The sequence below is a fragment of the Cetorhinus maximus genome, chromosome 21 (assembly GCF_964194155.1).
Source record: "Cetorhinus maximus chromosome 21, sCetMax3.hap1.1, whole genome shotgun sequence".
NCBI lineage: Eukaryota > Metazoa > Chordata > Chondrichthyes > Lamniformes > Cetorhinidae > Cetorhinus > Cetorhinus maximus.
In genome coordinates, this window is record NC_135899.1 from 81,232,050 (window position 1) to 81,256,500 (window position 24,451).

The 24,451-nt window shown below is 42.8% G+C and overlaps 1 protein-coding gene across 1 annotated transcript in view; it reads right to left on the reverse strand.

Moving 5' to 3' along the window:
- Positions 1–281: 281 nt before the first annotated feature.
- Positions 282–24,451, reverse strand: part of mfsd2ab (MFSD2 lysolipid transporter A, lysophospholipid b) — a 59,669-nt gene continuing 35,499 nt past the window's right edge. Inside the window, exons 5-14 of the mRNA XM_078567265.1 lie at positions 23,616–23,694; positions 22,777–22,943; positions 17,971–18,061; positions 14,217–14,338; positions 12,485–12,568; positions 9,422–9,505; positions 6,399–6,511; positions 4,721–4,864; positions 2,474–2,650; positions 282–669 (exon numbers count right to left, since the gene is read on the reverse strand). Coding sequence (XP_078423391.1) covers positions 615–669; positions 2,474–2,650; positions 4,721–4,864; positions 6,399–6,511; positions 9,422–9,505; positions 12,485–12,568; positions 14,217–14,338; positions 17,971–18,061; positions 22,777–22,943; positions 23,616–23,694 — 1,116 coding nt within the window. The 3' untranslated portion in view covers positions 282–614. The remainder of the gene's footprint in view (positions 670–2,473; positions 2,651–4,720; positions 4,865–6,398; positions 6,512–9,421; positions 9,506–12,484; positions 12,569–14,216; positions 14,339–17,970; positions 18,062–22,776; positions 22,944–23,615; positions 23,695–24,451) is intronic.

The window sequence follows — 24,451 nt, forward strand, 5'->3', positions numbered from 1 at the left end:
GAATTTCCTTACATCAGAACCTAAGAAATTGGAGTAGGAATAGGACATTTGGCCCCTCGAGCCTGCTCCGCCATTCAATAGGATCATGGTTGATTTTCTACACCAAATCCACTTTCCCAAGCCTAACTGTATATAGAGACCCAAGTGTCACCCAGTTGTGCTTCCTTACCGGATTTCAATGCTCTTACCTTGGATCTGCTGCCTACATTCACCACTGGGAAAAAAAAAATCCAAGGGACTGCTAGAAGCTGCAGTCTTAGAATGAGCAGCAAGTCTAGAATAATTGGATAGCTGCCCGCGTTTAATGTTTTATTGACAACTAATATTTTAATTCAAATATATACAGTACATTAGGACTTCAATATAAATGTACATTATACTAAGTTATCTGTACACCTTTCTTTTTCTCTAAATCAGTACATACACAATGTACACTGTACAAATCCTGTGTTCAGTAGGAACAGAATGTAAACGTGTTATACAAAAGTAGGAAATTAGCTTGAACCGATCTTAGTTTTTCTTGGTCGATGTGTCGCTTTCACATTTTAAAGTAATGTACACTGTACACAAATCTCAAGCTCATATTTTTATATGCGTAAACATTTGGCCATTTGTTATACAATACTGCAGAGCTCATTTGAATTTGTTTCTGTGTCTTGGCCGTTGTCTCTGCAAAGGAGCAAATGAGAGAGCAATGATAAAAAGTATTCATTCAGAGCAAGAAATTGCATTGCAAGAGAGCCACACAGTGTAAACCAGCATTGCGGCCTCTCAACTATCACTAAACCATTTCAAGAAGGTGCAGTTCTCCACTACCCAGGTCCTTTGGTTGCTGTGGAATTGTCCTTCCTCATCTCCCCTATTTAGGTTGTCTATTAGATCCTACATCAGTTGGTACAGCCAAACCGTGTTTTTGCAAACATGGTCAGTTGTCCGAAATGTGTAATTCAATGACGGGTAAAGTCCAGCGGTCAAGTCAAGCTACTGGACGCAGTGTTTAGTTGGTATTTTTGTTTGCCATGGTTGTGATGACCCCAGTGAAAACCACCTCTTTAATTAGCCTCAGGTAACTCTGGTTAACAAGACCATTGTAAAGGTCAGGCTAGCAACATTATGCAAATCACAGCAAACCTACAGTTTTGCGGCTTCGTGGTATCAAAACAACATGTGTTTCCTTGTTCTCGAAGTCAAACATCACATTACAAAGACTGATCTAAGGTCAATTGGAAGCATTATCCCAATCACAGTGAAATCCAATTGTGATCAGAGCCTCGTTCTCTACAAATGATCTGGTGTATTTGGATTAAGCCTTGTGTTACCACTTAGGAGTAGGGCAGTTCTTGGCTGGGCCACTGGGCAGGTCTACTTATAAAAGTAGAGTGTCATATTGCATATTCCCCTGAAATTCATTGACTTGTGGTGGAATTTTCAGGTGAAGAACATCCCCTCTTTTTATGTGTCTACAGTGGAACCTTATTTTTTTTTTTAAAAAACAACTTCTTTTATTTTTATGTATTCCAGTGTGTAGACTGTCAAATTTTTACTTTAGAAATAATTGGCCTGGCATTTGCGACCAGCGGTGAGTGAACATCATTCAATGTTCATTGCACATCTGCTTGCCTTTACAACATAACTCGTGATTAGTAAGAGTCAAAACAGCATGGCACCTTCTCCAGGAGATCTTGGACCTGTGTGAACAGGGCACACAAAGTGTGTCTCCTTAACCAATAGGACTGGAGAATCCTTACCGAGAGACACAGGGTCTAAACCAGTAAATATTAATTAGAATAGCTAATTCAAAGTCAAAATATGTACAGAAAGTGAAATAAAGAGAGGGGGAAAGGGATGGGATTGAGAGAAAGAGAGAAGAGACAGAAGGTAGTTTTTTTTTATATCTCCAAAAATAATTAAAATTTGAAGGAATGATACCAGACTATTACAAAAGTTAATTTTCATTGTCAGAGGTGTTACTTGGGAGTAATTAAGGTTTATCACGCCGTTAAAAATGTACTTAACTCCTAAATAGGCAAGCCTACTTTTTCTGGTGTGTGTTTACTGGAAATTTATCGTGTAAGTACCACTACTTCACGTCATTCCGCGTGTTTGAATGTCAAAATCTCTCAGTGAGATACAGTTACAGAGGGGGCTTTTGTTGGGGGGGGGGGGGGGGGGGGCCCGCAGGGTAACTTGAACAGCAACTTCCCAAGTTCCACAGTTAAACTGCGAATGTGCAAGTGGCCAGAGGCTTCTGATAAATTTACTCTTTAATAACGGTGAGTGCAGATAGCCTCAACATTATTTTTGCCGCCAAACCCAGGCTACAGTCGACTGATGGCGTTTAGAGAGGCATTGGTGTCAGAAACCCAAGGCTCTTTCTGTTGTCCTCAGCCAAAGGGGGGCATGGAAGATGTCAGCCCAACAGAAAGGGGGAAAAAAAGCAAGAAATGCGCTTGAAATTTCTTCGTAAACTCACCGTAAATCTTCAAGAGCTTTCTTGTTCTTCATTCTAATCTCCTCGTCAATTGGGTATAATTTAAAAATAATCAGTCCAAGTATAATTAGGAAAATGGGTGCCGGAGCGACCAACATCTTCAGGGTTAGATGCACTCCATCAGGCTGAGCACATCCCCGGGTCTGATAACCTGCAAAACTGAGAGGGAAAAAGGAAATGAAAAGATCGTTTTGCACTAACTGCTCCGGTAACCAGTTGGGCCTTGCTAGCCATATTGTAGTTTCGAAAAAAAAAATCCAGATCATTAAAAAGAAAAGACAATTGCCAAGCATTCAAGAATTGCCCAGTTTTGCTGTCAAGCACTTAACCTTCCATTGAATTGTCCAATAGGGGTGGACAGGTTTTTGCCTGCAACAGTGCACAAGCAGGTTTTGAGAAAACGCAATCCTTTTTAACACAACATCAATCAGAATAGACACAGCCGGTTCCCTGAGCATATGGATGCGTAGATCAATAAATTGAAATTAAAAGGTGGTGTGTCAGACATGAAGGTAATGAGGAAGGTTCTGGAGAAGGGTCACACAGACTCGAAACATTAACTCTTGTTTCTCTCTCCACAGACGCTGTCAGACCTGCTGAGTCTGTCCAGCATTTTCTGTTTTTATTTTATATATGAAGGTAATGAGAACGGTCAGAAGAAAATTACCTGACTCCATCTAATACATTATTTACTATTAATTACCAGCAAGCACGATTTTAATTGATATGGGATATGGCAAGTTTATCTCCATCATTTATCTCATAAACATGATATAATGGAAAGGCATAAAAGTAATAATTTGATACAGGGCGATTTTGATACCACTGGGCAATCTACAGATTAATATCATTCGCATTTAAAATGTATTACTTCCAGCTAATCTTATTTATTAGCCCAAATGTAATACAAGTACAGGCCACATGGTGGCGTAGTGGTTAGCGCTCTGCTGCCTCACAACTCCAGCGACCCGGGTTTGATCCTGACCTTGGGTGCCTGTGTGGAGTTTGCATGTTGTCCCAGTGTCTGCGTGGAGTTTGCATGTTGTCCCAGTGTCTGCGTGGAGTTTGCATGTTGTCCCAGTGCCTGTGTGGAGTTTGCATGTTGTCCCAGTGTCTGCGTGGAGTTTGCATGTTGTCCCAGTGTCTGCGTGGAGTTTGCATGTTGTCCCAGTGTCTGCGTGGAGTTTGCATGTTGTCCCAGTGTCTGCGTGGAGTTTGCATGTTGTCCCAGTGCCTGTGTGGGGTTTGCATGTTGTCCCAGTGTCTGCGTGGGGTTTGCATGTTGTCCCAGTGTCTGCGTGGGGTTTGCATGTTGTCCCAGTGTCTGCGTGGAGTTTGCATGTTGTCCCAGTGTCTGCGTGGAGTTTGCATGTTGTCCCAGTGTCTGTGTGGAGTTTGCATGTTGTCCCAGTGTCTGCGTGGAGTTTGCATGTTGTCCCAGTGTCTGCATGGAGTTTGCATGTTGTCCCAGTGTCTGCGTGGAGTTTGCATGTTGTCCCAGTGTCTGCGTGGAGTTTGCATGTTGTCCCAGTGTCTGCGTGGAGTTTGCATGTTGTCCCAGTGTCTGCGTGGAGTTTGCATGTTGTCCCAGTGTCTGCGTGGAGTTTGCATGTTGTCCCAGTGTCTGCGTGGAGTTTTCATGTTGTCCCAGTGTCTGCGTGGAGTTTGCATGTTGTCCCAGTGTCTGCGTGGAGTTTGCATGTTGTCCCAGTGTCTGTGTGGGGTTTCTGCCCGGTCCTCCGGTTTCCTACCATTGTCCAAAGACGTGGCTGGTTAAGTGGATTGGCTACAGCAAATTGTCCCCCAGTGTGTGTGTGTGTGTGTGTGTGAGAGAGAGAGTGTGCGCGCCCTGTGAAGGACTGATGTCCGGTCCTGGGTGTACCCCGATTAGCGCCCACCCTCTGTTGGGATAGGCCCTGACTCCTCGCGACCCTGAATTGGATGAAGCGGTTCTGGAGAAGTGAGTGAGTGAGATACAAGTGGAACTGCGGGTTAAGACCTAAATCCATTTCTGCTGCTAACTCTACCTTTGCTTTGGAGCCAACAAGGTCACCCCCACCTGAAGTGCCTTTTTAAATTTGCCTTTGGGGTTCTGGGTGAAACTGTCTAAGCTGCATTTATTATCCAGTTCCCTCTCTCAGGTCCAACTGCATTTATTGCCCAGCTCCAGTTTCCCCCTCACTCTCCTCATCATGTACTTCATTGCGAAAGTCAATCAAAGTTACTGACTCAAGGCTCAAAGTGGAGATTCCGAGGGACACTCCGGATGCAAACTTGGTGAAGAAGACGTAGAAAGAGTAAAAAATTGCTTCATGTCCCACCGACTCTGGGTTCTTCAGCTTGAAATCATCAACAACATCAGGTAACATAGACCTGTTAAGAGAGAGTAAACAGGAAGTCTGCTTAGTGTTGAAGAACTAGAACATTGAGAGAGAAGACACAAGTTTTAATTACAATTTTGAAGCAGCAAACTATCCTGATGTATTTGCAAATGGCAAAATTATCCTGCAAAATGACACCAGGATCAGTTAAAAAAAATTTTTCATTCACTACGAATTAAGTATAATGATTATGAACTCAAACAGCGCGGTGATCATTTGCATACTGAAACACTGATCAATAACACTGCAGAAACTGCTACATTTCACTACTATTCGGGTCACTCCATTCATTGTCCAACACGCGCCGGTCATTTAGCAATCAGGAAGAATAAAGGCTTTTATTTGTGGAGGTTTAAATAACAATTATCCTGAGCAATAGCACTTTCCAGATTTTTTCTCTCTCTATTTTATGGGCAAGAGTTGTAATCAATCTTCACCGAATTTATTCTTTCGTGGGATGTGGGCATCGCTGGCAAGGCCGGCATTTGTTGCCCATCCCCTAAATGCTCTTGAACTGAGTGGCTTGCTCGGCCGTTTCAGAGGGGCAGTTAAGAGAATGGGCCTGTTAGAGACCCGTATCAGTAATTTCCACACGGCTTCTCGCAATCTCCTGCTCTAACTCTGGGAAAACTGTGGGAGAAGTGGTCTTTTACGCAACTTATTGCTGTGGGGTCCAGAGTCACATGTAGGCCAGACCAGGGAAGGACGGCAGATTTCCTTCCCTCAAGGGCATGAGTGAACCCAGGTGGCTTTTTAGGACAATCATAATCACCGAGATTAGCGTTTAATTCTAGATTTTATTCTGTTGAATTTAAATGGTGGGGTTTGAACCCGTGTACCCAGAGAATTCAGCTGGGCCTCTGGATTAGTAGTCTAGTGACGTTAGTGCTATGCCGCCATACCACCAATATAGAATTAAAGGCTCTGATTTTGAAACAAAATCTGATTGATGACCAGGTATATTAATGATTCAGTTCCTTGATAAGAGGGAGGGATCAATACCATTTAATGAAACCAGCATATTTAACGAGGCAATGCAGGAGCTGCTAAACATAAGGAAAGTATCGGGGGATAGAATTTGGAAGATTCTCTGATCTCTGGCTGTAACTTCAGTGGTGGGAACTTTGGGGAAGTTGCGTGGAAAGGCCACTTATACCACTTCTCACCCAGTTTTGGCTGATTTCCCAGAGTTAGGGCAAGAGATTGTGAGAAGCCGTGTGGAGATTACTGATATGGATCCCTACCGGACCCATTCTGTTGCACGGCTGGGTCCTCATCACACTGTTGCTCTGGCAGCTGAATTATTGGGGCAAGGTGTGGTTGAAGAATGTAGATGATGACACATTGTTTGTGAAGATGCGATGTGCTTCATTTGTCACGCTGCATATTTTTCACCAGGCCAACGCAAAAATCACACTATAACCGGGCCATTGGCTTCGAAAGTAAGTTCCTCAGTTAGTTGGGGGTTCCTTAATCTACCTGCTCGAGCAGGATTACAGAGCCAGCGAGTGCAAAAAGTCACTTACCATGGCAACAGGAAAGCAGCAGCAACGCTTACCCCAGAAGCAAACGACACAATGTATGCCACGACCAGATTTCTCTGCACCAGAACGTTCAGGATAAGGAATGGGACAGCTGACTGCGAAGGGGGGAGGTGACAGAAGACGTGCACACATTAAAACATGGAGGCTCTCAAGACACTGCTCAAATGGCTCTGTAAAAATGCACTGAGATTGCATGAAAGAGCGCCAATCTAAAAATAACTGCTCTAGAATTCTACAACTCCTTTGTATTTTTGACCATACATGGGCACACTAGCTGTAGTTTCCCCACTCCTGGGGCTTGATTTTCCATCTGTTAAAGTGAATGGGCATGAAATTGCCAAGTACCTGGAAAGCCTGGGCGGCCACCTAGAGTTAGAGAAATAGATAGGACCCATTCTCTACCTCAGACGAGCATGCCCAGTAAACTGACCCATCCTGCGCTGGATCGTGAGAACTATAAAAAATAACTCTCTCTAAAGTTGATACTTCCTAGGGTTCCATTGACTGGAAACTTGTGTTTCCTCTGTCCAGCGTAATGAAGTCCTAAGTACAAATATAATCGATTCAGATCGTTTGTCAGATTCACAAACGTAGCTGGGATTGGCCAGGTGGGTCAAACAAAAAGGGCCCAGCTTTCAGTCAACCGGTATGGCTGGGGCTGCTACCCCGATGGTGTTAGCTGCAACAACAAGTGTGGCTAGATCAACTTCAGTCACTGTGGCATGATGCAATCAGAACAAGCAACGTGACCTAGTAAAATTCTGAAATATGGAAACCAGTGCATTCTAAAACATTACTCACTTCCACGTAGACAACTGGAGATGGTGACACAGTGTCACACAATTCAGGTCAATGTGATTCAGAGTACGGCCATTGAGTACAACATCGGTGTGTTTTTTTTTGGGGCTATGAAGTTTCTTTTGATCTTTATAGATTACAGGTTGTACATTATCTCCTGTGCTGCTATTTTTTTGGATGACCACACTGTGATGTTAAGACTGGAATTACATACTTGTTCAAAGTATGTTTACAAAGATAACACCCGATTGCTTCACCTACTTGGCACAGAACACAGGAGGACAGCAGAACATGGCGGGGGGGCGGTTTCAAATAAATCTTTCCTAAACGGGAAAGTCATAAGGTTTCCTGAAACAGTCTACCGGGTGCTAAGATTTAGGGGAAAATTAAAACCTGAATTGTCGTCAGATTTGAAATGCTTGGCCCGTTAAAGATAACTGGCCCCACGTGAATCTGTTTGTGTTATATATATATATATATAGGAGCTAGATTTTGATGCTGGGTTTGAAAGCACAGGTCATCTAGCATGTCATTGACCCTGAGAACTTTTGAGCAGATTTTTGAACCACTAGGTAAATTTTGTTTAAAATTTAAAGCTGGTTTTCTTTCCGAACAGGACTAAAGTGGGCGCAATGATACAAGGACAGCATCCAGTGAGCAGAATTTTGGTTGCCTTCACTGAGGCAGGCTGCGGGGAATGGAAGAAATTATCACACCGGTTTGGGGCGGAGGTGAGGAGTCAAACAGAGCCACTGGAGAGGAAACCCGGCTAACTTTGTGTGATTTACAAAACAACTGATGATCTTGAAAAAGATTGAGGCTGACAGGAACCAGTGCAGGGAACAAATCCTGGGCTCGACCATAGGCTGGAGGCTCACGTGATATCAGGCTTCAGGCCCTCATTTTATCTGGACCGCTGACATCTGCTGGGAGGACCTCAGTAAAAATAATTCCAGGCCGCTGCATTATTGGCACAGGCTTTCTCTGGTAGATCTTACAAGGCGGGGCAGGGGGGCGGTGGGGTGGGGTGTTGAATTGCGAGGGACCAAGGAGGAGGAATTGAGGGGACTATCAGGAGGGATAGGTAAGAGGGTAGGGTCGAGTGGTAGCCAGGAGTGGCACATGGATTTAATGTGGAGTCAGGAGGAGCACTCCTATTTTTGGCAGCATTCTGTACACGGTGCCCTTAAGCATGCTGGTAGACCTGGCTTTCCTGAAGGAAGCTGGTCCAGCACCCAACTGCGACCAGGACAAATGGTTCCTGCCCGCTGACTGGAGCGGTGTCAGGAACGGTTGGTGCACACACACTAGGCCCGCGGCACAGCTGCCAGCCTAGCCGGGAGCATCAGTCTTCTGAAGCACATTGGAAAGGCTTTGTGGAGGTAAGTCCTGGCTACCTCAGTTGATAGTTGGGGCTTTTAAACTCAGAGTCATGGTTTCAAACCCCACATTGGATGATTTAAAAAAAAAAAAATTGAATATTGTCCATCTATTAACCAAAGAACACGTACGTTTATAGAAAGTTAACAAATAATGCAGGAAACGCATACATTTTGACAAAGTCTTTTTGAGAAAGTCCCACTAAAAAAGCAACATCCTGATGTGTTTCTGATGAGAATTTGAATAATAATGACCGAAAAATGAACAGAACATTTTGGGCAATGATCAACCCTAGCATGATTCTATTTCAGTTTACTCCTAAAAAAAAAACAGGTTTTGGTTTGCATCTCAAATCTTAACTTGGGATGCCTGTCTAGTTGCAAATGATATAAAGTCACAAACTGCAACGGACACTGTAGCTGCACGTGTGCCCTAGTGTTGCAGCGCAAATAAACGCAACTGCTTAATAGAGGGAAGATCAAACAGGCTCCAGCGGCCACTTGTTGTATGAGAAAAGAGCCCTGTTGACCTGTTTTGGTCGCGGGCTCTGGATGCCGCTTTTAATGCCCAAACCACTTCCAGCTTGGAACGTGCAGGTGGGCTTGCTGGCTATTAACTGGCCACTTAAGGGCATCAATTGGCCCACGGGCAGGCTCCCCTGCCAATGGTATAATTGTGACTGGGGCGGGAGCGAGCAAATAGGTGACGGGGGCACAGTACCCATGGCATTTTATGGGCACCTGCCAATCTACCACTGGGGAAACCATAAAATCCAGCCCAATACCTCACTGGCCTGTTCTACATTTTCAAAGTTTTGCTGAACTTACCAAAATGCCAACATACACAGCCGTTTTCTTGCCAAATCTGGTCAAAAACCATTGCCAAAACGGGACCGTTAACGTTGCGGATAGCTGGAAAAGAGTGGAGATATTTCCCGTTACATACCAGGATTGGACATGCTGTGTTCAGCTTCCAGAGAGGTGACTCCACCATAGGACTTTTGTCTTTATTATAGCTTACCACACATTCATTTACAAAATAATGCTCAAATTTCTAAAAGACCCGTCCGGTATAAGAACGTGCTCATTAGCAAGTGTCCTTTTATTTATAAAAGTGGTAGTGTGCAGTGTACAGTCAGGCCAGGGCCACATTATGCTGACAGTCACAAGCTTATAGTCACTTCAAAATTGGAGCGATTACACACGGTTCTACATACAGTTCACTGAAGAATTTCCAATTTTGATAAAACTACGATGGGATGAAAAGTAACAGTATTAATAAATGTATATAGAAGATCGCTCTCCAGTAAGGGTGTTGGATGCATTCAGTGGCACTGCTTCCTCATTGTGTATCTGTCACTGAAACATCTTAACCTTCAGCCTGCCAAATCATAAAGGCAAATTCATTCCTAACAGGGTCCGTCACATGAAGCAAAAATGTGCAGCGTCATCTCCAGGCAACTTGTGTGCGCATTTCAGAGGGCATCCTGAACTAGACTATTTCATTAACTTCAGGAAGGTGAACAGATTTTACTTATAGCGAATTGTTATAAGTTCACCTATAAAATGTGGCTGCCCATAGCTTTAAAAAAAAGAAAATCAATTTTCCCTTCACTGTGTGAAGGTTGGCGATCGTTTGAAAGGCAAATGATTTCCTTTTCTTCCCATGACCTCAGTCTATACCACGCCTCTTAGAACGGTTCACTGCCTGCATCCCACCCTTTGGTTTCAATGCAATGCTTTTAGCAGGAACTAATTCAAAGGCAGGCACAACCTCCCCCACGTCTATAAGCACACAAACTAACGCTGAAAGTTACAAATATAAATCTAACCAAACGCACTTCCCCTGGCAAGGCGGCTTTTTGAGAAGTGGTTTTCTTTTCCAAAAAAACCCTGCGGGTGACATGACCATTGTAAAGCTATTACTGCTGAGCAGTGATAATGGAGATCAGAATATCGGAGGAGGACTAAACTGTAAAGGTCTCCAACTTTGTTCCAAGGGGGCTAATGCGCAAGTGTTCATGCACTTCAGCCAGCTCCCTCTGTCTCAGTGTCCCTTACCCTGAATCTGAATGATCGCTGGGGACCTTTATTCAATTTTCAATTCCACCAGCCACTTTTGAAACCTTTATTTTTTACTGAAGGAACTGTCTATCACTCAGTGAAGTTTGTATAATAGAATACACATGCACTTCTCCATATTGCAATGCCTGGGAAACAGCAGAACAAAGGCACTACTGTTCAGCTCGAGGACACCCACAATCTATTCACATTTCACTATCTTCCCAGCACAAATGCTTCTCGTTACAATAGAAAGGAATGCTGATCGCCATGCAAAGTTGCTCATTATAATCTTAAAATTACTTAAGCAGCTTTAGAAGTTATAGAAATGTCGGGACTTATAGAGACAAAAAAGCTAATGAAGCCGTGCTCTCCAATTCTGTACACCTTCTTTGCTGTGTCAAACAATGCTTGTGTTTAGCCAGCAGCTGCATTTTTCTTAATCACTGGATAAAGTTGTGCTCCTGTGTTCAACTTTAGATGCACCTTTTGAGGAGCATTATACTCTGTGTCTGGCTATAGAACCCCAGCGTACACTAGGAAGCAATTCTGATCAACAGGAATAAAAGGATTAGCAAAGCAGGGTCAGTTTCTCTGGACGGTGTTTCCGGTGAACACATTCAAAACCCGCGTGCTATTTGAAACTTTCTCTCATCTCCCCAACTGGTGCTTGCGCTCTGCCTCTTCCCCACAGGAGTGCTGTTTCCACCAACAGAGGCTTCAGGCAGCACCCTGGTTCCTCTAGTGTCGGTAGCGCTCACGCTCTGCCTCTACACAGTTTCAATGTTTCTAATGACAATGTCTGCACAAAAAAGAAAAACCTGCTTTTCCCCCCCTCATATGGAACACTCACTATCTCAACAAATACATACGAGTGAAGTAGGAAACCTTAGACCAATGTACTCCGCGAGCAAAAGGGCTCTTTGGTCCCAGAAATGTTGCAAAGGCTTTTCAAACTAGAGTTTGGCAACTTCATGGCTGAAGCTGCATACAAGGAGCAGTTTCCTCTTTCTTGCCAAAATGCATACACAACCTCAGTATTGTTCCCTTCCAGGACCTCTCCTACACTCCTGGACAGTGTCCACATCCATCTGTTAGCAAGTTCTTCTCTTACCGCCAACAGCAACATTTATCATTCTCAATTGTAACTAACTTCTCAAAAAAGGGATTGTACCCAAAATATGATCAGTCTTTTCTCCTTTTAGTTGCTGACTGCTCTGCTGTGTAATTTCTTTAATTTTATTGATGCTCCTGTGGTCGGGCCTACTTTGAATATTTTCCATTATTTTGCTCTAAATATTCCAACTTTCACACCCCCTTCTTCCTGTTTACAGCTCCTAGGTTTCGTTCTCGAATTTGAAGAAGAGTCATACGGACTCGAAACGTTAACTTTTTTTCTCTCCACAGACCTGCTGAGTTTTTCCAGCATTTTCTATGTTTTGTCTCAGATTTCCAGCATCCGCGGTATTTTGCTTTTATCGTTCTCTAATTTGTTCTTTCCCACAACTTCTGAAGCTCTGGAATTTTTTTTTTTTAATCTCCTTCAGCCTTTCCTTTTACCTACAATCTTCTTTGAAACTGAAGTGCAGGTTGACCTACTTCCTGATTTGCTTCACCTCCCATTTTACCTTTTCAACCCTTATTCCTCAATAAAAGCGATTATGAGAAATGATAAGGGGAATCTCACTGACAAGGCCAGGACTAACCTCCGAAGGTCTCCAATTCTGCTGCAAAGAACTAACGTTCACCCATTGCAACAGCAAACTCGCCACAGCACAAATCGAATGTGAAGTTGTGACTCCTGTACAAAAGTGTGGCTTACATCCTTACCATGATAACCAGCAGTATATTCTGGAAGTCATTGGGGAAACCCAGTGTGTAGGAGCAGTACAGGGCATAATTCCCTTCCAGCAGCTAAAAGAAAGAGATCACATTTTTCAGAATAATTTAAAATACAAAGTCATGAATATACAATACAGGATAACAAGTGTCTGAACCCATGAATCTCAAGCAGTACATTTCTTCACAGAAGAGTCAGGTGTATAGCTAAATAAATTTATATTATAAATATATAAATTTAAGGTTGCCCAACTCTCCTTCCATCTTTCTCCTCCCACTTCCTCATTTTAAAACTTGGAAATAATTTGATAGACATATTTTAAACAAATCCCCCCTCGCCTTTTTTACTGCAGTAATCTCTTTACAGATTCACCTGTAACTCATGTTCGAGGATCTGGCCAATCAGTTCACTCTTCACAGCTTCAGCAGTTATGCACCTGAACTTAAGACTTACTGCAACTATTGATTAATTAAAAATGTGAATACCTAGCAATGTCACTAGCACAGGGGCATCAGCGTACAAAATGACTATGGGTTTATTTGTGGTGAATGCTTCATTTATTTGCGTGATATTCCCACACCTGATGTTCTGAAAAAAAGTAGGGAAGTGCCTAAAATACTGCCCCATCTCCAACTTGCCTTTCCCCTCCTTGAGTGTGGCACAGCTGCCCAGGTCCATGCTCATTCTCTCACAAGTCTCTGCTTGAATTGCTAAAAACAGGTTTCCACCCCTAGCACGCCACTAAAACAGTTTGAATTCAAGTCAAAAATAACATTCACTATGACTGTGACCATGGTGCTTTATTCCTCCTAATCTTCTTTGACCTTTCAGCAGCCTTCAACTTGACTAAACACATCTGGAGTTAGTTCGGAGATCAGCCATGATCTGACTGAATGGCAGAACAGGCTCGAGGGGCTGAATGGCCTCCTCCTGTTCCTACCTTGTCTTTGTTTAACACTTCCAACATCCGGATCAGTGGGACTGCCCTCACTTACCGATCCAATTGTAGCCACAGCATCACTAACAATTCCCTTCCAGCAGCACTGTGGGGTGTACCTACGCCACATAGACTGCAGCGGTTCAAGAGGGCAGCTCACCATTACCTTCTCAAGGGCAGATAGGGATGGGCAATAAATGCTGGCCTAGCCAGCAATGCCCACATCCTGTGAATGAAAAAAAAACAGTAGCTTGTCTTTCTACACCGTCACCTCAGAAATCCTGCATGGACTCATCCTTGGCCTTGTCCTCATCTACATGCTGTCCCTTGACGACACCATCACAGGCCTGCTTGCACACGTATACTGGTGACACCAGTTCTACCTCTTCATCATCTCTCTCAACCCCTCCATTGCCTCTGTGCTATCTGACTTTTTGTCCAACACATTGCCTTGGAGGAGCCGTAATTGCCTCCAGCTAGATATTGGATAGCCCTGAGCTCTGGTTTTTGACCCTTTGACACAAATGTCGTACCTTCTCCGTCCCACTTCTTGGTCACTGTAACAGATGGGCACAGACTCTTCACGTTATCAGCATCCCCGTTTGACATGGAATTGAGTGTTCACCCTATGTTTCTCAATCACAAAATACTGCACCAGCATCCCTTCTACACTTCACTTATGTGCCTCAACCAAGATCGAGACTGTTTAACAAGTAAAATTACATTTAGCAAGAACAATTTGAGATTTTTTTTTGGACATTCTGTTCAGAAATATTATATCTTACCATAAAAGCCAATGATGTAAACAGGAAGCCAATGATCAACTTCACATAGGGCCCATGGCTCATTACAAGCTTCAGTCCTTTCCAAAAGGAGTATGATTTCTGTGCCTTTCTGTTACGTGGTTCTTGAAACAAAAATAAAGGCATATAACTAAAAAGATGTTTAAACCAGTTGTACAATGAAATTCTTAAAGTAATGATACACAATTTCCTTCTGTGCTATTTTAAAGCAGGTGTTAAACTCACAGCTCACAAAATAAATTAGTGCATGTTAAATGTTCATATGAACTGCTTTGATTGTAGTTTCTAATACAACTCACTTGCACTTGTATTCAAATAGTACCCTTTCTTAGAAATTACTGCACTGGATCCTGAAAACCATTTCCCCAATTCTATATTAACAGCATCCTATTGAGGGCATAGAAGAGAGTTAAAGCTATGCAGAGAGGGATTGACATTTGAGTACTGTGGTGATGATGGCCACTTTGAAACGAGTTCTATAATGAGATGAAGTATAGAGCAAGTTCTACTGCCCTGTACTGTTCTTTATCACAGGAGTTTCTAATCTTGAACGGTTATTAGCATTAGGAAGGAAGCTGTTCGTCTTCTTGCATTTTTCTCCTATCCTTTGCAGAATCCTCAGTTTATCTGTCCCACGTATGATTTTGTGGTCTAGAAGCAGCAAACACTCTCAGATCAGCTTGCCAGTCGCCACACAGTAACACACATTATGTGGAAATGCACCAAATTGCTTGCTAGCAATGTCATGTTGCGAGGAAATTGCTTGGTTGTGATTCTACTCCTGGCCACCACACCTCCCACCCCCACCAAACAAAGTTTGCCAAACACGTTCTCATGAAGACAGTGCTATTTTGTAACAGTACTTTTTAATCACCAAACTTTATGTTTAACCAGAAGGGAAGTGGATGCATTCTATTAGTTGTTTAGTGGTGCCAAGGCAACCCAGGGGAAAAAAAAAAAATCAGCAATGAGGTGCATTAACATTTTAGACCAAGAAAACAGTTTCTTATACATAACAGAGCAGCACCTATAGCCTATACTTACTGTGGGTTAACAAAGTATTTGACTCGGCCTTTATTCATTAGATTGAATAAACACTCAATTAAATATACACTTGCTTTGGTAGTTCAGTACTTGAGTATTGCTGAAGACAGACATTTTGTCAAAACTTTTTGTCTTGCACTCATCAGGGGAAGCAACAACTTTATACTGTATGAGAAGAGAGTGCTGATTGGTTGGCAAGTGAACTCTGATTGGTAGAGGCATTGCCACGAAAAATGCACCAGTTAAATGGCGACTGCCAGTTATGTGCCAAGCATTGTTTGAAATTTAAAACGGGCTGCTTGACTGATTGGTCAAACCATTGCCTGAGGGATGAACCAGTGAATGGCTATCACTTAATTTGTTTGGCTGAAACAGACACAATGTGTGACATTGGTATTTTTGCGATTGTCCTGATGAGTGCAAGACAAAAAGCTTCGACAAAATGTCTTTTTTCAGCAATGTTCGATTTGGTTAGCATAATAAAACCAAAGCGATCTTGGAGCTGATTACAATAATTGCTCTTTTTGAATCAACTCCATTATGGATACAATTTCAGTCATTTCTCAAGTTGCCTGAGGCAAACCCACACATGATAAAACGGGTGCTATTGTGCAACTGTTTATTGCCAATGCCTCTTTTGTTCACACACTCAGATCAGTTTTGCACCACCTGATCCTGGATGAAAACAGCAGCTAAAGTAAGGAGGAGGAAACCAGCCGTGAGGAACTGCGAGCAAAATAGAAGACAGAAGAGCAGGGCCCACAATATTTTCCTTGCTAGCCCCAAACAAAGAAAGTCCACCTCCTTTAATAATGATTTAGACACAAAGGAGGAACTGAAGCGAATTGACCCCGGGAGGGGACTTTGCTAAAGATGAGGGAATGATGTGTGAAGTTGCACATGCTCCTTTGGCCTGCTTGTATTTTTTCCTCAATCCTTTTCTTTCCGTAAGTGGCTCCTATTTCTGATGGAGTCAAGAGCATTGCCTGTTTATTTAATCTTTTGTACCAAGTGGTTGTTACTTCTTTAAACAAGCATTAACTTTATGATTTCCCTTGTAAGGTAACGTCTGCTGACCGATTGAAAACCACAAGAAATTATAAAAAGCCATGTGAGGAGAAATGCTTTATGCTTCCCTGATCCAATACAGCTCAAGTATCAGACGGCGATCAGCTTGTGTTTGTTTTGGGAGGTTATAAGACTGCGTGTGCTTTTCCAAAGAATTCAAAAGGACCGTCTCATCCCAGTCCCTGTATAAAGAAACTGAAAGGTTATTGACTGCAGGCTAACGAGGAGGTTCTTTTTTTGAAGTGCTCAACCTTGTAAAAACATTGCACTCTGACACCGATTGTCACAACTGGCATTATGCAGGAGTTAGATAAGTGCCCACGGTGGTGGGGCGGGGGGGGGGAGATTTTTCATGGCCACGGGGAAACAGCAGAGGAGTGGGACTAATTCGTTAGCTCTTTCACAGAGCTGGCACAGGCACGATGGACTGAATGACCTCTCTGCTGTCTCGTTCTATTACTGTATGAATATAAGCTGCCACAAGACAGTCCGTGCGAATGGATTACTGAACATGCCAGTCTGCAGCAGAACGCAGTCACATTCCAAAGAGCTCCATCACAGTGATGATAAACGACCGATCTTTGCTTTTTCTGTAATAGGGATAACTTCAGCACAAGGTAAAGCCGAACAGTAAAACCGTCCACATTAGAACAATCTGCACCCTGATATATTTATGCCTTATCCTTCATTTATTACCATCACTGGATTTTTTTTTTAGAATATTTTACTTCTTACAGTAAAGAGTTTAAAACTAACAATAGCAGCCATTAGCAGAACAAGAGACAGTCAATGAGAGCTGGTTGATCTGGTTCCCTGGCCCCAATGCACTGAATTCAAAGTTCTTGTCCTTATTTATAAATCCCTTTAAAGCCTAACTGTGTCCTCTCTCAGGTTACTCCTCTAGCCCTATGTCCCAGCCTGCCTTCCTAACTCCGGCCTCTATTTTTATTGCTCCTTCCCCTTCTGCTCCACCCCTGATTTGGCGCTGTGCTCAAATTCACAGCCTAAAGACCCTTTAATTTGCTGCCATTCACCCCACATTCAAAAGCCCTCTTTAAAATCTGCGTCTGTATGATGATGCCCCCAGGCAGTTCCACTAAACCTTCGAAATCTTGGCATCGCTGGGAGGCTTTGTGAAGCACTTTGCGTGTCGCTGACTTATCCAGAGGTGCTGACATTGTTACCTGACTGTTTCTGTGCAATGTTTAACGCCTCGGTAAAAGTGGTCACATTTGGAGCAGGGGTTGGGAGGAGGAAAAAGGAAGAAAAATAGAATGTGAAAGGAAGATAGAGAAGAGAAAGAAAGAAAGAAAATGAAAGACAATGAAAAGTTCTGTATTTTCTTTGGAAGCTCTTCACTCTTGAAAACGGCATAATATTGGTCTCTGGAAGCTTTCTTCAAACAAGGAAACATCAGATAACTTGCAAACTATTGACTAGTAACCATTTATAAAATGGTCACAGTGATGGATGAGTTTTATTCATGAACTGGGAGTATGTAGTGTTCGTTGCTATTAAAAGCAGCACAATTTCACCTTGGAACATAAATGCAAAAATCCGCACGTATATTTTTGAACATAGCTTCACCACTATATCAACATATTTAAAAACAGACAGTACTTACCATCTCTTTCCTGGACTCCAGCAAACAAAATTATGGTGCACAGAATATACACCCCGCCAATAACTGCTGCCGCCAACATGTATGCACTTTTCTGTAAAAGAGAAAAGATACCATTGGTCATCTGTGGTTTTTCCAGGAAAGAAGTAAAAAATCACAAATGATAAATTTCTCTTTTACACACTTGGAAATCCAATTTTTAGCTTGGACTGGCCTTGAAGAATATAGTTGGGACACACCAGTCCTAATTTTAACTACCCCCTGCCTGGTGGAAACCAGCCAGGGACAGTTAAAATTAGGACAGAAACTTATCCCCTCTCATCCCACTGCCCTTCCTACCATGCTCCTTCCCTAAGATTGCCTCTTTTCAGCACATGAGGGACAACTGCAAAAAGGAAGAGCAATATGCAGATCAGGGGCTTCATTGGAACCTGATCTGCAATTTTCAATGGCCGTCCGAGCAGCGATGACTTCCCATCACCTGAAACTTACTGGGAGAGGGACTATGGCTGCTCCCATCACCCAACCCGATGACGCTTCCCCTCGATCATGTCCAGAATGCCCCTCCTCCCATTTGACTGGTGGGGACCGAACCTCCAGCCCAATCCCTGTTCCTGCCTGCCGGTCAGCTAGTGGATCCGGCTGGGTTCGGTTAGGTAGCCATGGAAACATATAGGAATGAGACCTGGCCTTTAAGATTGGCCAGGCCCCCACGACATTGGGCTCCCCAACTATTCCAATTTTTTTTTTTTTTTTTTGTAAAAATATACTTTATTCATAAAAATCTTCAATCACATTCAAAACCATTTCAAAAACAACATTACAAGGGTACAATCCAGGTTAAACTTTTACATTGCTCGCACGCACCATATCCACCTCTTCCCCCATTACAGCTGGGCCATGTCTTGAGATGAGCTCTGGATAGATGGAGCTACACTCTAGGGTCATAGTGGTTTTCAAACTTTTCTATTCAGGCACAACACATAGAAATAATAACATGCTCACTCCTGGAAAGTAATTATCAACTATTCAGAGGAAAACAGCGGCATCACTGTACTAAACCAAAATTGTACTGTCAGACAAAAAAAACTGATGCAACAGAAATATCGTTAATATTCCAACACAGTTTGATTACAGCAGGGGTCCAGAACCTACAGTTTGAAAACCTATGCTACATAAGAACATAAGAACTAGGACCAGAAGACCAAACGGTCTTTAGAACCTGCTCTGCCATTCAAACAACCATGGCTGATCTTGGGCTTCAACTTCACTTTCCTATCTGCTCTTTGTATCCCATTACTCCCTGAGACACCAAAGATCTATCTACCCCAGGCTGACATATATTCAACAGTGGCACACCCACATCCCTCCGAGGTAGAAAATTCCAAAGATTGACAACCGTGTGAGTGAAGAAATTTCTCCTCATCTCAGTCCTAAGTAATCGGCCCCTTATCCTGAGACTATGCCCCCATGTTCTAGATTCACCAGCCAGGGGAAACAACCTGTTTCTACCCTGTCAAGCTCTTTCAGTGACTATTTCAATGAGATCACCTATCATTCTTCTAAACTCCAGGGAATATAGATCCATTTTTAAAAATTCTTTCGCAGTATGTGGGCATCGCTGGCTAGGCCATCATTTATTGCCCATTCCTAATTGCCCTTGAGAAGGTGGTGGTGAGCCACCTTCTTGAACCGCTGCAGTCCATGTGGTGTAGGTACACCCACAGTGCTGTTAGGGAAGGGGTTCCAGGATTTTGACCCAGCGAAAGTGATGGAATGGCAATATATTTCCAAGCCAGGATAGTGTGCGACTTGGAGGAGAATTTGCAGGTGCTGGTGTTCCCAAACATCTGCTGCCCTTGTTCTCCTAGATGGTTGAGGTCACAGGTTTGGAAGGTGCATCTTGTAGATGGTTCACACTGCTGCCACTGCTCGTCAGTGGTGGAGGGAGTGAATGTTTGTGGATGTGGTGCCAATCAAGCGGGGCTGCTTTGTCCTGGATGGTGTCAAACTTCTTGCTGGAGCTGCACTCATCCAGGCAAGTGGGGAGTATTCCATCACACTCCTGACTTGTGCCTTGTAGATGGTGAACAGGCTTTGGGGAGTCAGGAGGTGAGAAATGCGCCATAGCATTCCCAGCCTCTGACCTGCTCTTGTCGCCACAGTATTTATATGGCTAGTCCAGTTCAGTTTCTGGTCAATGATAATCCCCAGGATGTTTATAGTGTGGCATTCAGAGATGATAATGCCATTGAACGTCATGGGAAGATGGTTGGATTTTCTCTTGTTGGAGATGGTCATTGCCTGATACGTGTGTGGTGCGAATGTTACTTGCCACTTGTCAGCCCAAGACTAGTTATTATCCAGGTCTTGCTGCATTTGGACATGGACTGGTTCAGTATCTGAGTCGTTGTGAATGGAGCTGAACATTGTGCAATTATCAGCAAACATCCCCATATCTGACCTCACGGTGGAGGGAAGGTTATTGATGAAGCAACTGAAGGTGGTTGGGCCTAGGACACTACCCTGAGGAACTCCTGCAGCGATGACCTGGGACTGGAATGATTGACCTCCAACATCCACAACTATCTTCCTTTGTGCTAGGTGTGACTCCAACAAGTGGAGAGTTTTCTCCCATTCCTGTTGACTCTAGTTTTGCTAGGGCTCTTTGATGCTGCACTTGGTCAAATGCGGCCTTGATGTCTAGGCCAATGACTCTCACCTCACTGCTTGAGTTCAGCTCTTTTGTCCATATTTGGATTGAGGCTGTAATGAGGTCAGGAGCTGAGATGCTCTGGCAGAACCCAAACTAAATGTCAGTGAGCAGGTTATTTGAGCAAGTGCCACTTGACAGCACTGTCGATGACACCTTCCATCACTTTGAGTAAATCAGCAATCTCTTATCATAGGATAACCCTCTCAACCCAGGGTCAATCTAGTGCACCTTTGCTTTACCACCTCTGATGCAAGTAAATCCTTCCTTAAATACAGAGACCAAAATTTCACACTGTACTCTAGGTGTGGTCTCACCAAAGCCATGTACAAATGTTTTTTATTTTTGTACTCCAAATGCCATTTGCTTTCTTAATTGTTTGCTCTACCTCCAAGCTAATATTTTGTGTTTCTTGAACGAGTACTCCCAGGTCTCTCTGAACATCAACATTCACAAGTTTCACACTTTGGAAAAATATTCTGCTTTTCTATTCTTAAGACCAAAGTAAATTACCTCACCTTTCCACACATTATACTCCATCGGCCACCTTGTTGCCCACTCACTTAACCTGTCTTTATCGCTTTGCAGCCTCTTTTTGTCCTCCTCATTGTTCACATTCCCACCTAGCTTTCTATCGTCAGCAAACTTAGATACATTACACTTTGTTTCTTCGTCTAAGCCATCAATATAAATCGTAAATAGCTGAGGACCCAACAATGATTCTTGCGGCACTCCACTAGTCATAGCTTGCCGACTTGAAAATATCCCATTAATCCCTACTTTCTACTTCCTCTCCATTGACCAATCCTCTATCCATGCTAATATATCACCCTCAACTCCACGAGCCCTTATCTTGTGTATTAACCTTTTGTGCGACACCTTAATGAATGCCTTTTGAAAATCCAAGTATTCTACATCTACTGGTTACCCTTTATCTACCCTAATTTATCAAATTGGATTCCCCTTTCACAAAACAATGTTGACTTGTACTAATCATACTACGCATTTCTAAGTGCATTGCTAAGATTCCAGCACTTTCCCATGGCTGATGTCAGGCTAACTGGCCTGTAGTTCCCAGTTTTCTCTCCTGTCCTTTCTTGAATAGCAGTAACTTCCAATCTGCTGGGACCGTTCCAGAATCTAGGGAATTTTGTTCATTTATAGCCAGTGCATCCACTATCCCTTCAGCAACTTCTTTTCGAACCCTAGGATGTAGGCCATCATGTGCTGGAGGATTTGTCAGATTTTAGACCCTCGAATTTCTCCAGTACTTTTTCCTCTGCTGATATTGATTAGCTTAATTTCAAACGATCTTATTTGCCCCTAGGTTATCCCATATTCCTGGTATATAACTTGTGTCTTCTACTGCGAATATAGAGACAAAATATTTGTTCAATGTCTCTGGCGTTTCTTCATTCCTCATGATAATTTCTCCTGTCTCTGCTTCTAATGGACTAATGTTTACTTTAGTTATACTCTTCCTTTTATAAACTCGTACACGCTCTTACAATCAGGATTTTATGTTCCTGGCTGGTTTACTCACATATTCTATTTTTTGTCCTTTTTATCAATTTTTTGGTGGCCCTTTGCTGGTTTCTAAAACACTCCCTGTCCTGGGATTTACTACTAACCTTTGCAGCATTATAAGCCTCTTCGTGTAACCTCATACCATTCTTAACCTCCTTAGCAAGCCATGGAAGGACCTTTCTTGTTGAGCTTTTGTTTTTTTAGTGGAATGTATTTTTGTTGAACATCTTGAATTGTTTCCTTTAAATGCTTTCCACTGTTTATTTATCGCCATACCTTTTAGTCTATTTACCCAATCAACCTTAGCCAGCTCTCCCCTCATACCTCCGTGATTGGCTTTGTTTAAGTTTAAGATTCTTGTTTGTGATTGGCGTATGTCGTTTTCAAACTTAATGTGGAAATCAATTGTATTATGATCACTATTTCCCAGTGGACCTTTTACAATGACATTACTAATTAACCCTGCCTGTGCTGTAATACACCGTTACCAAACCTCCCCACCAATTTTTAAAACATCTAATCGGATTTTGATATTTCTACCTTTAAAACCGGGAGACGTGAATACGTACCAGCTGGCTGATCGACGTGTTGGGATTGTATTGTGTAGTGTTGACATCAATTGTGGATATTGAAGCATTAATGCCATTTTCATGAATGCAAGGGGAATCAGCCCCACCTACAATCTGACCTTGTATTGCTGTTCCTAACACTGTTCCCAGCACCTCCACAGTCATACCTGCAAAAGAAAGTGGAAAAGTCAGTAACTCTACAGGAACCCATCTTCAAATACCTAGAAATGGTGAAACTAATAGGTTATCAGTTCAAAGTTCCCTCAGGATCATGGATAAAGAGCGACCTGGAGGTATCTGAGGATCAATGTCAGTCTGGGGAGCTCCGAGTGTTAATCATCAGAAATATAAAGATTTTTCTGTTCACATTCACTGAATTTTCTTTCTAATCCAGGATTATATTTTAATATAATGGACACTCAGCTTTGGAGTTCAATGGCATTAAAAACCACAGAAACTATCAAGTTGAGTAGCTGTTAAATCAGTGTACATTCTACATGTACTGTAAGTGAAAATAGCCTTACGCAGAATTCAAACCAACTGAGAACTGAGAGAACAAACCAGGTATTAAAAAAAAAACGTTCATTCATAGAACCAGAAAACGCCTAGAAATATTCTGCTCACTTGAGCTTCTTTAGTTTTACTTGTAAGTTCAATTTTGCCAATTTTCATCAACAATTGAAGAAAAAACAACCCTGGCAGTCATTCAAACTTAATTTAAAAAAATAAATTAAAATAGTGGACATTAATAGTCATAGTAAAACAGATGCTCCAATTAATCCGAATGGCTAAAATCACTGTTTGAAAACCCATTGATAAAATAGAAAAGGCTTACTCACGATAAGCTGTTGCAGAATCTCTTTCCTTTTGGTCTGTGCTTATGAACATTGTAAGCGCAGAGTAGGGTACATGGAAGCACTAAGGAAAAAATGGAAAATTTTATTTTTGAACAGAGCCATTTCAAAAAAAAAACACTAAGTTTGGATTTACCCTGCAGCATCTACACCACAAGAGGGGTAAAGAACAAAAGGTTTAACTACAGTAATTTGAGAACCACAGCACAGAATATCATAACAATAAAAGGTTCAAATACAGGCTTAAGGTAACACTAGATTAATCTAGAGTATTATCAAAATTTGAGTCAGGTTTTCACGCAGTCATCCCGGCTCCGGAGACCTTTAAAAATGGCAAGCCGGACCTAGATGCGGAATTCCAGCCTCCACTTCTGGTACAGGGATACGAGGGGGGGTGAGGGGTGAGGGCTAGGGGGCCTAGCAGCCTTTTACACAACTGGGCTGAAGCCTCAGGAGAACTGAGCAGGGCCTTCTTACTAGGCTGCCTCGCCACTTGCCCACCTCCGCGGCCACCTACAAACTGCCTCCAGAGGCAGCATGCCCGGACCCATCCCACCCCCCCACCGCCCCACCGCCTACCTGGAACAGAAATATGGTGGCTGGGGCCCTTTTAAAGGAGACGGAGCTGCCAAGTCGGGAGATTTCCCAACTTGAGCTTCCCACCTCGATGGCGCAAATCCGGCCCCGTTTAAACTAAGGCAAAGTATCGTTCCGTGCGTCTCAACAAGAGAAACCACAAGAGGCCTAGTCAGGCCCGATTAGTGATTTATTTTAAATGTTTTTTTTCTGTCTGTTTTTGCATTGCTGACAATGGGTATTCA